The 14,378-nt window shown below is 38.6% G+C and overlaps 1 protein-coding gene across 1 annotated transcript in view; it reads left to right on the top strand.

Moving 5' to 3' along the window:
• Positions 1–5,510: 5,510 nt before the first annotated feature.
• The window catches only part of ARMC3 (armadillo repeat containing 3), a 47,020-nt gene continuing 38,152 nt past the window's right edge, over positions 5,511–14,378 (top strand). Inside the window, 3 exon segments of the mRNA XM_010139590.1 lie at positions 5,511–5,558; positions 11,350–11,467; positions 13,369–13,494. Of these exon segments, the coding sequence (XP_010137892.1) occupies positions 5,511–5,558; positions 11,350–11,467; positions 13,369–13,494 (292 nt within the window).

Genomic DNA, 14,378 nt, shown 5'->3' with positions numbered 1-14,378 from the left:
CAGGAAGTTTAGCTCAAACCAGGACAGTCTGCAGAGTACTGCACTCGGCATCTCTCAGTGTTTTTTAATATTCTTTTGTTTTGTGTGTGTATAATTTATAAACACATAGACCATATGAAAAAATGGAATCTTTAAATGAACTCTCAGAATGATCAGAGTGTATTTAGTAATTTTTTTTTCCCTGCGGTGGGATGAACTTTATCCATCTGAATCAAAATTGAAAATATTATCTTGTATCTAGGAACAGATTCTAGTTTAAGTTTGGTTAGTTAATATCTGTTGTACAGTAGCTAATTCTTGACTTTATCCTGATAAATTTTTTGCCTAATATACACATGGGCACTGATAAAAACATTGGGCAGATTAAAAGGTCTTGACTTAACTGGTCTCTTATGTAATGTATTATTTTCATGCAGCATATATCTTCAGGAACTGAATATTAAATTGGACCTGATATCTCTTTTTAACTCTCTTGTTCTTTAAAGCCACATTTTTTTATAACATGTTACAGCCTGCACTGGCATTACAACATTGGGCAAGAAGAGTCTGTTGATTGTATTTAAGGAGTATGAGAGAAGAAAGCTGGAAGAAGAACTGGGGAGAAAGAAAGAAGGAAGTTTCAAGATTATTCCACATTGTTCTCTTAATTATGGCAAAGTTACCTGAGAATGATGAGAGGGTTATTTAAGCTGGCATGCAAAGGACATGAATTATGAATTATGAATGCAAGAAAGGAGAAGGATTCTCTGCTACTGCTGTGATTATAATTTCAGTATCTTCCTTTTGATTGCATTGGAAAGCAGCAGAACTACAGCGTCCATACAGAAATCAATTTAAATAATCAATGAAGATGACTAGTTTATAGGTGATTTTCACTAATCACAGAAAAAATATTTTCATTTCTCTGAGACAAGAAGAAACAGGAAAACTTCACTTAAACTAGACAGACTAAACTGAGGTTACATAATTATCAGTTGGAAGGACAAAAGAATATCACTTATGTGTCATTTTTGGGAAAACCTGAAAATCATGGCCGGGTTGTAGTGACACAGCTTCAGAGTCCCTCAAAGCATAGGACAGTTGAGTCACAAAGTGATCATGTAATGAATAACTGGTTAGAAGCTATTCTTAAATCCTTCTCTTTGCACTGCTTTTCCATAGGAGTAATTGCTCTCAGAAGAGACCTTTGATTCCTTGACTGAGAGGTAAGTTCCGCAGCTGGCTGTGTCTTTGACTTACTCCTCTTCTTTGCCTTGTGTCTCACTAACATTTGGTATCTGCAGGGTCTTAGGTTGCTGTGGCAGTTATTTAAGGTTTTAGAAAACAGAAGATGCAGATGGAACAGGTGATGTTTTCTAAATGCATTGTCCAACTTAAAACCGCAAAATGTGATGGTCTTTATGTGTATGCAACAGGACTGTAGATAAACACTCTGTATTGTACAAGAAGTGATTATAAGATTTCAGTATTTTAACAAAAAAACCACCATAAGACGTTCCTCATATTTCAAAATATAGTTTATAGATTCTCTTTTTCATTAAAGCTCACTCGCTATCTATCATCTCATATTAAAAAAAAAAAAGTCTAGTGAGTAGAAATAAGTGGTTACCTCAGGTTTGCAATCTAAGAAGCTATTCACACTGAGCAAAGAGGTTCCTAGAGCAAGACAATAAAATGAATTAAGTACAGGGATCATAGACATGATTATCTTACAATCTAGTACTTGGAATCTTCTCCTCTGGGCAGGCACCTGCAACAAATTTTTTTAAAACTAAATAAAGTGTCTTCATTTTAGTTGGTGTGGCAGAGATGGCACTTTGTGATAGAACAGCCAAGAGGTTAGAGGATTCCACTCCTGAACTAAAAAAGTTCAAGTTTGTGACCTTCCTCCAAATAATTTTCCACTTATGGTCAAAATGTTCTAGTCACAGAGATGTTACTGGAGATGGGCCTATTCCTTCAGCCACTTGTAAAAAGACAAGCTGGCTGTGTTTTGTCATATGCCTAGTTCTGCTAATGTTCATTCTACTCTGATAACATCTGCCACACCTAGCCTGGCATGTGGATTCACGTGGAGAAAAAGGGTAGTAAGTTTATCTTGCTAGATTTAAATGTCAGTGTAAATGTCAACACATGAGCTAGCAACTCTAGACTTTGGTTTTGACCCAAGGAAAAAGTAGTTGTTTTTAAGGTGCGATTCAATTTTAGATACCTACTTCAGGATGAATCTGGCTTAATAGCTATAGAATATGTTGACTAGGTCTGCATCGATTATCAAGAAGAGTGACTAACTTAAGTACTGATGCCTAATTTAGTTTAGAAGACATGAGTCATAGTTTCTGCATGCTGGTTCGACTTAAGATACTCACACTGGGGTAGTTCTGCTCCTATGGGAAAGCTGGAGGACCTAAAGAAGTTCAGAGTGAAACAGGGAAGTGCCCACTTAGCTTAGGCACTGAGAATAGCCAGGGTTGAGGAAAACTGTTGGGAATTGTAGTTTTGGAGTAAAGACTTACTTAGACATAATGACTGTCTGCTGGATGAGAGACAACGCCTGATTAGACCAGTGCACTGAAAGTGGGTAGGAGCAAAGTAAAGCAGGCTCATTTGTCTATCACTGAACTCAGTAGATTCCAGGTGAAGAACAGGAAGTAACATAGAATAATAACTTCACAGATTGCTTGACTATGCATTGGCTACATCTGTTACGTCAAAGTCTTTTATTATCTCTACCTCTACATAATTTAAAACAATCAACCCTTTAATCTAAATAAATCTGTGGAAAGAAAGTATGCTCCTGTGATGGTAGAAGTCTACAGAACATGAAGTAGAGAATATTACTCAATGAGAATATTCTTTATTTTGTCTTTAAGACTTAGAATCAGAGAATCATTTAGATGGAAAAGACTTAAGATCATCAAGTCCAAATGTTAACCTAGCACTGTCAAGTCCACAACTAAACTATGTTCCTAAGCACCATACGTACAGGTCTTTTAAATACCTCCGATGATGGGCACTCCACCACTTCCCTGGGCAAACTGTTCCAGTGCTTCACAATCCTTTAAGTGAATAAATTTTTCCTAATACACAACCTAAATATCCCCTGGTGCAACTTGAGCCTGTTTCCCCTCATCCTATTGCTTGTTCAATGGGAGACTGACCTCCACCTCACTACCACCTCCTTTCAGGTAGTTGTAGAGAGTGATAAGGTCTCCCCTCAGCCTCCTTTTCTCCAGACTAAACAACCCCAGTTCCCTCAGCTGCTCTTCATGGGACTTGTTCTCTAGAGCCTTCACCAGCTTTGTTGCCCTTCTCTGGACACGCTCCAGCACCTCAATGTCCCTCCCAAAGTGAGGGGCCCAAAACTGGACGAAGTATTCAAGGTGTGGGCTAATCAGAGGGACAAGTACAGGGGGACAATCCCTTCCTCCTCCTCCTCCTGCTTGCCACACTATTGCTGATACAAGCCTGCACACTGCTGGCTCATGTTCAGCTGGCTGTCAACCAACACCCCTAGGTCCTTCTCTGCTGGGCAGCTCTCCAGCCACTCTTCCCCAAGGCTGTAGTGTTGCAGGGGGTTGTTGTGACCCAAGTGCAGGATCCAGCACTTGGCCATATTGAACCTCATACCATTGGCCTCATCCCATCGATCCAGCCTGTCCAGATCCCTGGGAGGATCAAAGAGCCTCCTGACCTTTGAACAGATCAACGCTTCCACCTAACTTGGTGTCATCTGCAAACTGATTGAGGGTGCACTCGATCCCCTCATCGAGATCATTGATAAAGATGTTGAAAAGAACAGGCCCCAACACTGAGCCCTAGAGGACACCACTGGTGACTGGACACCAGTCAGATTTGACTTCATTCTCCACCACTCGCTGGGCTCAGCCACCCAGCCAGTTTTTTTATGCAATGGAGAGAGCACTCATCCAAGCCATGAGCACCCTGTTTCTCCAGGAGAATGCAGTGGGAAACAGTGTCGAAGGCTTCACTAAAGTCCAGATAGACAATGTTCACAGCTCTTCCCTCATCCTCTAAGTGAGTCGCCCTGTCATAGAATGAGATCAAGTTGCTCAAGCAGGACCTACCTTTCATTAACCCACACTGACTGGGCCTGATTACCTGGTTGTCCTATATGTGTCGTGTGATGGCACTCAAGATGATCTCCTCCATAACTTTCTCTGGTACTGAGGTCAGGCTGACAAGCCTTTAGTTCCCTGGGTCCTTCTTCCAGCCTTTCTGGTAGATGGGCATCATATTTGCTAACCTCCAGTCCTCCCCGGTTAGCCAGGACTGCTGGTAGATCACGGAAAGTGTCTTGGTGAGCACTTCCACCAGCTCCCTCAGTACTCTTGGATGGATCTCATCTGACCCCATAGACTTGTGCACATCTTAGCAGTGCAGTAGTTCACTGACTGTGGGACCTTCATTCCACTCCTCATCTCTGCCTTGTGGTTCAAGGAGCTGGTGAACTGGTCTTGCCATTAAAGACTGAGGTGAAGAAGGCATTTAGTACTCCAGCCTTTTCCTCATCCTGGGTCACTATGTTTCCCTTTGCATCCAGTAAAGGATGGAGAGTCTCCTTAGCCCTCCTTTTGCTGTTGATGTATTTATAGAAACATTTTTTATTGTCTTTTATGGTGGCCAGACTAAGGTTTACTTGCACTTTCGACTTTCCAAAGCTCTCTGTTCAGCCAGGCCGGTCTTCTTCCTTGCCAGCTTGTCCTATGGCACACTGGGACAGCCTGCTCCTGAGCGTTAAAGATTTCCCTTGTAAGGATTGTCCAGCTCTCCTGGACTCCTTTGCCCTTCAGGGTTGCCTCCCAAGGGATCCTGTCAACCAGGCTCCTAAATAGGAGAAGGTCTTCCTGATTCATATGCACGTGTACTCTTTGTACAAATAAAGCAGAAAACAGAAGCTGGACTTGGTGTAAATAGACATCACTTTTTGAAATCAGTGAAATTTGTACTGTGCAGAACTGTTTCTTAAAACCTGCAGATCTGATTTTTTGTCTTCTGTGAAATATGAAAAGAGAATTTAAAATTAATTTGGATCACATTTTCAAGGAACTTACTTGTACATTCTGCAATTGTATAGAATGTTTGCTAACATAGAATGTATAGACAAACATGCAGAAATATCTTCAAATTCATATATGATTTATAGATGCAGATAAAGCTAACTTACAGAAAAGCATGTCCTTTGTATTTGTACCACATTACAACTTGAGCCTGTGATGTCTCGGATATTTCTTTTTTCGTTATGTATTTTCTTGACAGGTGTATTTTACCAAATGTGTTCAAGTGTTTGAAAGTTTGTTTTGTTTATAAGGGTCAACTTTCTGCATAGAAATTACTATGTTGAAGAAATCTTCAAACTGCTCAGTGAGTCAAATGAATGAGAAAGTCTGTCTTACAAGCTTTTATAAATCACTGGTAAACTGGTTCCTAAAATGCAGAAGGGAGTTTGTTTGTCTGCTTTAATTTTTGTTTTTGTTTTTGTTTTTAGAATGGGTAAAAAAGTAAAGAAGGAAACAGAGTCTCCACCCAAGGATGTGGTAAGTTTATAAACTGCTGTGTGCTATAAAATCGACATTACACAATTATAGGTCCAGCTCTACCATCTTTACATAGCTCTTTACTCTCCTAGCTTACCCACATTATTCTAAAAATGTCTTTTAAAGATGATTCTGTTTCTGCTTTTCTTGGACAGCATACAAACCCGAGTGGCTGGGCATGTGTAGTTCTGTGTGGAGATTGTTGTCTTTGGCAGGCTTTGCAAATAGTAAAGCATGAAACAATCCAGGCTTCTTTTTATTTGAAGAACAGTATTAGTTTTCCATTTGTAAAAATTGAAGGAGAAGGGAGAAGAGTGACCTGAAATCTGCCTGTCTCTTTAACTGTGGAGACATTCCCTTTAAAGAAGAAAGAGTTTAGAGCCTAGATGGATCTTCAGATTTTTTTACTGAATTCAAAATTTTACAGATATTTTGAATGAGAGTACTACATATTATGGATCTTTTGCAAAGATACACAGCCTTTAGCGGCGCTTCAGGTTTTTTCAGGTATCGTTGGAAGAGCCACAGTGAGAAGTACAAGAGCTGAAGCCAAATATGGAATAATGGTGGTAATGTGACATTTTTCAAAAGGAGATTAAAGGCCTGATACTAGCACACTTTATAAATTCACAGGTTACAAAGAGACCTCACCAGAAGATAGAGGTTCAAAATATGGGTATTTTTAAAGTTTAATTGGCAAAAACAAGGCAGAAACATTGAAAAGAGTATAATATGAATTCTGTGCCAGTTCATAACTAACTTAATGAAAATCAGAACCACATCAAGTCCCTCAGAGGAGCAGGAAACTAAATCCAAATTTCAGTACACTGTTTTAAAAAAACAATGGATTTTTCTGTAAAGAGTGATGGTACTGCTAGTGCTTTTTCAAAGGTCATAGGAAAATTGATCATCAAAAACATCATCATTTCAATATTAAATAAGCATAAATAATTTTGACTAAGATAGTAATATCCAACAGCCGTGACATCACTGAGGCATAGCAATTGATAGCAGGTTTTGCTGAACTGTTCCATGGAAAGATGAATATTACAAATGTAATTCATAAATCCTTATGAAAGGAGACTTGACATAAAACTTCAGAATGAAAGGATAAATTGATCTAAAGCCATTTCTCTATGGAACAACTTAGCAAATCAGGAGGACACACAAAGAAGGTGTATGTGGATAGGACTAAATAAAACAGGCCTGAGGAATTGGAACTAAATATCTTCACAGTCTAATAAAATTAAAAGGCATGACAGTCGATTCAAGGCACACAGATGGGCCAACTCCCCCCAAAGTAATAAAAGTTTACTTTTTCAGTAAATATCTAGAAAATCAGTAGAAGCAGCACCACAATTTCTAGATCCAAAAGCCACCTTTAGAGTTTCTGGATAAAAATATTGCACAGCCTACTAACTAGTACAATAGCTGTGAATAATGTTAGAAAATATATTCAACAATTGAAAAAAAAACCTTAGAGAAAAGGTCAGTAAAACTATAAAAAAGTAAAGAATTGAGAAGACTGAATTCCAGATGGCATTTGCAGGTTTTGGCTTAGTTTTTACCCCTACTGTACTTCAGGCTAGCATATCTCTTCTAGCAGTCCTATCAGGAGAAAAAAACCTGAGTGTTGCATAGCAAAACAATATTAAACATTAAAATAGTTCCTTGATTAGTTGCAACTGTCAACCAAGAAAATTTTCTAGGGATGAGAGTATTTTTGATAGTGATCATATAAAATCAAATCTCAAAATGTTTAATTTCACCTGGATATTTCAGATGGCAGGAAATGAGATGCAGGCAAGATAAAAATTGTATTAGCTATTATCTTCTGATTGATAATCTGCTTATGAAAATGTCAAGTCCAAGAAAACAAGTCTTGTGATAACGTGGACAGACTTATAAAAGGACCTTTGTGCATATGGAATGCTTTGACAATACATGGTGCTGCAGGTGACCACTAATTTTTATAGCTTTCTAGGAACAGGTGGGAAACACATCTCTTAGCCTAGCCACTGCTTATATGTTTCAGAAAGTATTCCTGAGGACTCTGTTTCCCCTGCCTTTCAGAATTTGTCTTTCACTATTATGTTTTCTGAGAATTGGTCTTCTCCAGGAAAAATATTGCTTTGAGCCTCAATCTCTATATGGATGACCTTAGACAGTAATTCAGGCAGATAAAATATGATAGCTTTGACATAGATTGATAGAAACTTTTCGTATGATATCTTCATTAAGTTTTGTCTTAGGTTTGGACAATATTACTATTTTATTGTCGTCTAGAGCATAGACATTAAAAGGGAAGTCTAAGATTACAACTAGTGAAAATACCAAGGCATTATCACTCTAGATAACTGAGTATTTTTGAAAAAGGCTTCATTCACAACACTGATGTTAAAAAGGTGGAATGTAGGAAGTGACACTGTCAGCTTCTGAAATTCAGTCTCCACAGAAACACCTTTTTTTAGCAATGAATGCCTAAATATTAGTTTGACTTGACTTTATTATGTCTGTCAACACTGTCTCTCAAAACGGTGAAGTACAGACAAGCTAATGTCACTTTATGTGATTTGTATCTCAGAATATTAAGTGGCTAAAACACAGATGGCTTAAAAAGTAATTTACCAAATTAACTAGGGAAAAATGGACTTTTTGAACACAGAGATAAACTTGCTAGCTCACCAGTTCTCTAGGTTGCTGGAGTCTGGGAGGAAACATAAGCAAAGTTTTGTAGTTTTCTTGCCCACACCTGTTACAGGCTTTTGTTGGAGACAGGATGCTGAGCTAGATGAGTCTTTGGTCTGACTGGAAACATATTTTGTATTACCTTCAATTTCAACGAAGTTAAGTTGATAAAAGAAAAAAAAAGAGCATGTTAAGGGTTGAGGGACCAAGGTAATGACTTTGAAGTCAAACGTACAGAAAAATAATGATCGAAGTCATAAGTTTTTGAATTATAGCTTTCTTTTTCATTTAACTCTTCTTACTTTATGCAAACTGAATGTTGGAAATGTTGTATAGTTGCATTTCTGTGTTTAATTCAGGATTGGCTGTAACTTCAGGCATATTATTCTAGCATATAATCTGTCCTGTATGTACCATTAAGGGAGGAGTCCGCAATGATGTACGAAGATTGGTAGCAAGCCTTGATTAAAAAAAAAAAAATTCAGAAGGAGAGGGGGAACTCTAGATGTGCTGACATTGTGATAAACGAAAGTCATATCCAGTTCTGTGATAGTTTTGATCAACAGTGTTACTTTCCAGCAAATCACTGACCTGCCCAGGCCTCTGACTCCTTAAGCTTACATTGATTTCTGTGACGCTTCTTACTGGGTTTTCAGCACAAAACTACTTCTAATAAGAAAGTGGATGCTGAATGTTTCAGGCAGTAGTAGTGGATCTAACATCTATACACATGGATAGAGATTAGACCAGTGTCGCTCTACTCGTGTGACAGCCTGGCATTAAATCCTGGGAATCATCTGTAGTTTATACAATTACTTGTGAACACAAGAGGCAATGCAAATGGAGCAACAGAAAAGCTTTTTTGATATTAGATCAATGTAAATAAATAACTGAGATTTAAAATTCTTTTTTCGTATTTCATTTCTTATTAATCTCCATGAGATCAATCTTGGTGTTTATTTTTCTCTAGAGAACTAACAGCCTTTACTAAAAATTACATTTTTATCCCATCAGCAAGTATTTGGCCACACTCAGGAGATATGTCTGTGCTTAAGTCGTAGCACTTACCTGTAGGATCACGTTCTGTCCATGCAAGGACACAAATGTGCAGAAGTAGGGAAGTACGAAGGTGCCTAAAGGGACTTTCAGTCTTCTCTCAATTCTCATATGTGCCTCTCGTGGGTAGAATGAATGACTGTTGCTCTGATAAGCTGAATTTTTTGCCTCCTTACAATCAAAAAAGAAAACTCCCATAAAGAATAAGGTGATTTTAGTCTCATCATGAAAAAATAACTTGGGCCACTGTTCACTATTTGGTTTGATTCTTGTTGCTGAGTCATTGCTAAGCAAAATGACCTGTGGCACAGAAAACAGCTTATATTTTCTTTAAAAAGGAGTTTCATCCCATGCCTCCAGCTTGTCGCAGCAAGCATGAAGTGGGACAGTGTCTTCAGGTTTTTCAGACTTGCTTGAAGCTAGGAAGACCAGTTAAGCACATAAGCCAGGCAACCTCTTAACCTTTATTGTTCAGCAGCATGTGCCTCTGACGTGACAGTTAGAGGGTTTTTAAATTAAGTAAAACAAATAATAGACATTTTAAAATATATACAGTATAAAAATATATTGTAATACTATTTTTAAATAATTTATATTGTTGATATAAATCTGCTGTGTTTTAAAGATAAATACACTGATATTGAGAGTGTGTGTGACTCCAGTGTCTGGTAGTTTCTGTATGTAATGCAGATACTCTGTAGGCCTAAAGTGTGAGGAAGACAGTTTTTCCATATTAAAAGTTATTTTAAATCCAAATAAGCTTAGAACTTTTGAATGGTTAGAATTTTCAGAAATCCTTGAGTCTTGTTAAAGAATGAAAGGCTTTTTTAGGGTATTCCTTTGCTCAAGTGCTGTTAGTCCTAAAGAGTCTAAGAGGGTGAAAACTGCCAGAGTCGTCAGAAGATTTCTTGCTGTGTGAAAAAGGTCAGAAATTGAAATGAACACTTTGTATCATTTCTAGCTGGATAAGCAGGGATTATTCTGTGGAAATACTTATGCTTGTACAAGATCATGGTGAGCTAGTGAACTGAGTTGATGAAGGCACGGGAAGGGTCCTTTTAGTTTTTAAAGGAATTACAAGTGTTAATGAGGCCTAGACAGGCTGGATCGATGGGCCAAGGCCAATGGTATGAGGTTCGGTATGGCCAAGAGCTGGGTCCTGCACTTGGGTCACAACAACCCCCTGCAACACCACAGCCTTGGGGAAGAGTGGCTGGAGAGCTGCCTGGCAGAAAGGGACCTAGAGGTGTTGGCTGACAGCCAGCTGAACATGAGCCAGCAGTGGCATCCAGGTGGCGTCCTGGCTTGTGTCAGCAATACTGCGGCCAGCAGGAGGAGGAGGAGGAAGTGATCCCCCTGTACTTGTCCCTCTGATTAGCCCACACCTTGAATACTTCGTCCAGTTTTGGGCCCCTCACTTTGGGAGGGACATTGAGGTGCTGGAGCGTGTCCAGAGAAGGGTAGCAAAGCTGGTGAAGGCTCTAGAGAACAAGTCCCATGAAGAGCAGCTGAGGGAACTGGTGTTGTTTAGTCTGGAGAAAAGGAGGCTGAGGGGAGACCTTATCACTCTCTACAACTACCTGAAAGGAGGTGGTAGTGAGGTTGGGGGTTGGTCTCTTCTCCCAGGTCACAAGAAATGGGACAAGAGGAAACACCCTTGAATTGTGCCAAGGGAGATTTAGGTTGTGTATTAGGAAAAATTTATTCACCTAAAGGATTGTGAAGCACTGGAACAGTTTGCCCAGGGAAGTGGTGGAGTGCCCATCCCTGGAAGTGTTTAAAAGCTGTGACGAGGTGTGTTTAAAAGATGTGTAGAGGTGGTGCTGAGGTACTGAGGCAGTGCTACCTGGCAGTGCTGGGTGAATGACTGGATTCAATGATCTTTTAAAATGAAATGTGGCTGTCTACTGCAGCACACAGTATATATATATATGCTGTATATATATATAGTGTACATATATACACTATATGTATAGAGTATACTGTGTGTGTATTTTTATAGTATATATAAATCCAACTATTCTTTCCTTTTTTTTCTTGTTTGTAGTTTGATCCTTTATTGATTGAAAGCAAAACAGCAGCAACGGCTGTCCTAATGCTTAGTTCTCCTGAAGAGGAAGTTTTGGCCCAAGCATGTGGTGCTCTGTATAAATTTGCATCAAGAGGTTAGTCATCTTGCAATGATTTTTCTTTTGCGTTGCTTAGATTTTGATAGCAGCGTGCAATTTTTTGGTTTCCTAGCACTGAAATCTTCATCTCAGAAGTCTCTGACAATGTTTTGGGGGTTTTCTGAAATATCTCTGAACCTATATTTGCAGTTATAAAGAAGTCCTTTGGTTTGCTTTGGTAAAGGAAATTCTGATCATTTTGTTGTGGAACTTTATATTCTCTGTTTAATAGAACTTGGTTTAAATATAACGTAGATCCATTTTGTTATGAGCAACAGACCTACATCTGGGAAAGAATTCTCTTTTTTATGTTAACAGTTTGAAACTCCTGCACAGTGTAGCTATTTCAAGGTTCAGTTTTCCCTGTTTCTGTTATTTTTGCCCATAGAGCTCTTGTGTCAGTACTTCTGTGGTAGATGTTTTATTGGAGACTGCTCCGCATCCTTTATCAAGCTTATTTCTGTATATGTCAGGAATCTCACAAGTCTCCAAGATCGCAAATCTTCCGAAGGTCCCTGTATTATCTATAGTTAAGCATTATGCTCCAGGTGGCCCAGAAGACAATTGTTTAACAAAGGCTCAAAATTATGTAGCACATCATTTCCCAATTTGCCTCCTACTCATTCCACGTCTGTCACTCAGGCATACACTGGCAGCATTCTTGGTATAATTAATCTGTTTTCCATTTAATTTATGTTTTCTTAAAAAATTATGGGTTTGTATGCTTTTTGTATTGATGACAATTATCAACATGCTAAAGTTATGAGAGAAGAGCTGAAGATTTTGGCAATCGTTTAGAGGTCATTGGTTCTGAAGGATGTTTAGGTCCAGCTTAATAAGGCAAGCCTGGCTGAGGGCATGTGACCATATCTGAATATGTGAAGAGAGAATTTGGATTGTTGGGAGGCAGCTGTGAACCACGCATCATGGAATCATGTTGGCTTCTTCCCTGTTGTCCTCGGTAAAATATGGCACACTGTGAGAGGACAGATACTTAATTTTTCTGTTTCTATGAAATTAATAATCCTGTAAGTTGTTAATGTAGGTATTCCTGCGATCATCCAGAAGACTAGACCGTAACTTTACAGTGTGGCAGAAGAGAGGGAGTTGTTTTCACTTTACAGTTAATTGATTTCTTGAATGTTGCTAGTCAATTAAGTCTCATTCCTCAATAAAAAATAGTTCTTGTGTTTTGTGTTTTGGCCTGCAAATGAGTGTAGTTCTCCAGTTTATTCTCACACTGCTCAGCTGTAGCCGGAAAGGACATGCATGAGCAAATTATGGTTCATTAGCAAATGAATTATAAAGCTGTTGTGGGAACTGAGAATAGGACTAGGTTTTGGATTTTGTTTCTTGGGATTGGGGTGGTTTTTGAGTGAGCAGGAACAGAAGGCTGTGATCATACGGAATGCTTCTGATGGTTGCATTGCCGGAGCCTATTCCAGTGGTAGAAATCTCAGGTGGAATTTAATGATCCAAATCCTAGTAGCTGCTTCAGTTAAGGGGTAGTGCAGATCCACAGAATGAATTAACTTATTTTGAGGAAGGCAAGAAAACAGGAAAATGAAATGAAGTTCTTAATGATATCATTCACCTGTACTTCGCTAAATAGAAAGCAGTCCTTTGTACTACTACTCCAGCAAATGCGTTGGGTGTCCAATAGACGGAAGCATCCTTTGCTTTACAAATGTGAATTAATCCTAGATACCATTTGGCACTATTTGACGCTATTTGACACATGTTTACTTGGGGCGTAGATTAGATGATCTCCCAAGGTCCTGTCCAGTCCTTTGTTCTTTGATTCTACAGTCCACTAAAGGATTGATAGCTGTTTTACTTTGTTACATTAAAACTGTGAGCTTGTTGCATATAGAACTTTTAACCTAATTACTCTTCAGATGATGAAAACAAAGTGACACTACTTGGTCTTGGAGCAGTGGAACATCTGTATAAACTCATCTCACATGAAGATCCAGTTGTACGCAGAAATGCCATCATGGTATTTGGCATCATGTCTTCTAATAGTAAGAGTTTCCATTTTTTAATATTTTTCAATGTGTATGAGTATGATCATCGAAGCACTAGGTGGCCCATGTGAAAAAGTCCTATAGTAACAGCTCAGAGTAAAGGAACAAATTCAGCTAGAATGAACTGCACTGATTTAAAAAAAAAATACAAAAGAAGTTAATTCTCCTCCAACCCTTTTTTTTGTTTTGTCGGGACCAAATTGAAACAGTTTAATGCTTGAATAATGGCTATCAGGGCAAGCCTGGCTACATAACGTGCCTGCCAATGTGGACATAACACACTCTTCTCTTTTACAAAAGTTGGAAGAGAAGGATAGAGGTAAAGAAAATGTTATGGCTAAATATCAGTTGTTGCTTAAGGTATTAGTGTAACTACAGTGATAAGGGAGAAAATGTGTTAAATTTAAAGTAGCTAACACAAGTGTTGATGGTATCAAGCATTGACATGCATATTTACCCAGCTTCTTTGGCAGGTCAGTACTGCTGTAAATGTTTTGTTATCTCTGTCTGAGCTAGTGAAATCCAAGTAGTCTGGAATATCAGAGACATTGCATTCATGACAAGGTAGTGTATCTACTGTACCATACCATTGTTAAATGATGTAACCACAGTATTTGTAGATTTTCTTGTACCTTTTTATAAAGTGAGAATGGATATATTCTATCCATGCCGGCTGAGGGCCAAATGATCAAGCTGCAGTGAGTGGTAGGTAGACATACTTGAAGATGAAAGAACAAGTGATGTAAGCTTGAGTTTAATATAATAAATCAGGTCTTATTTTGGTAGATGTTCTACTCAGTTGTCTTCCATGGTGGTGCCCTCACCGCTGTTTAAGTCTTTTCATCAACTTCTACCTTCTTTTCATGATGCACTGGACCTGG

The sequence above is a fragment of the Buceros rhinoceros genome, unplaced genomic scaffold (assembly GCF_000710305.1).
Source record: "Buceros rhinoceros silvestris isolate BGI_N320 unplaced genomic scaffold, ASM71030v1 scaffold67, whole genome shotgun sequence".
NCBI classification, from domain to species: Eukaryota; Metazoa; Chordata; class Aves; order Bucerotiformes; family Bucerotidae; genus Buceros; species Buceros rhinoceros.
Note: the sequence above shows the minus strand (reverse complement) of the source record. Positions and strands in the feature narration are given on the sequence as shown.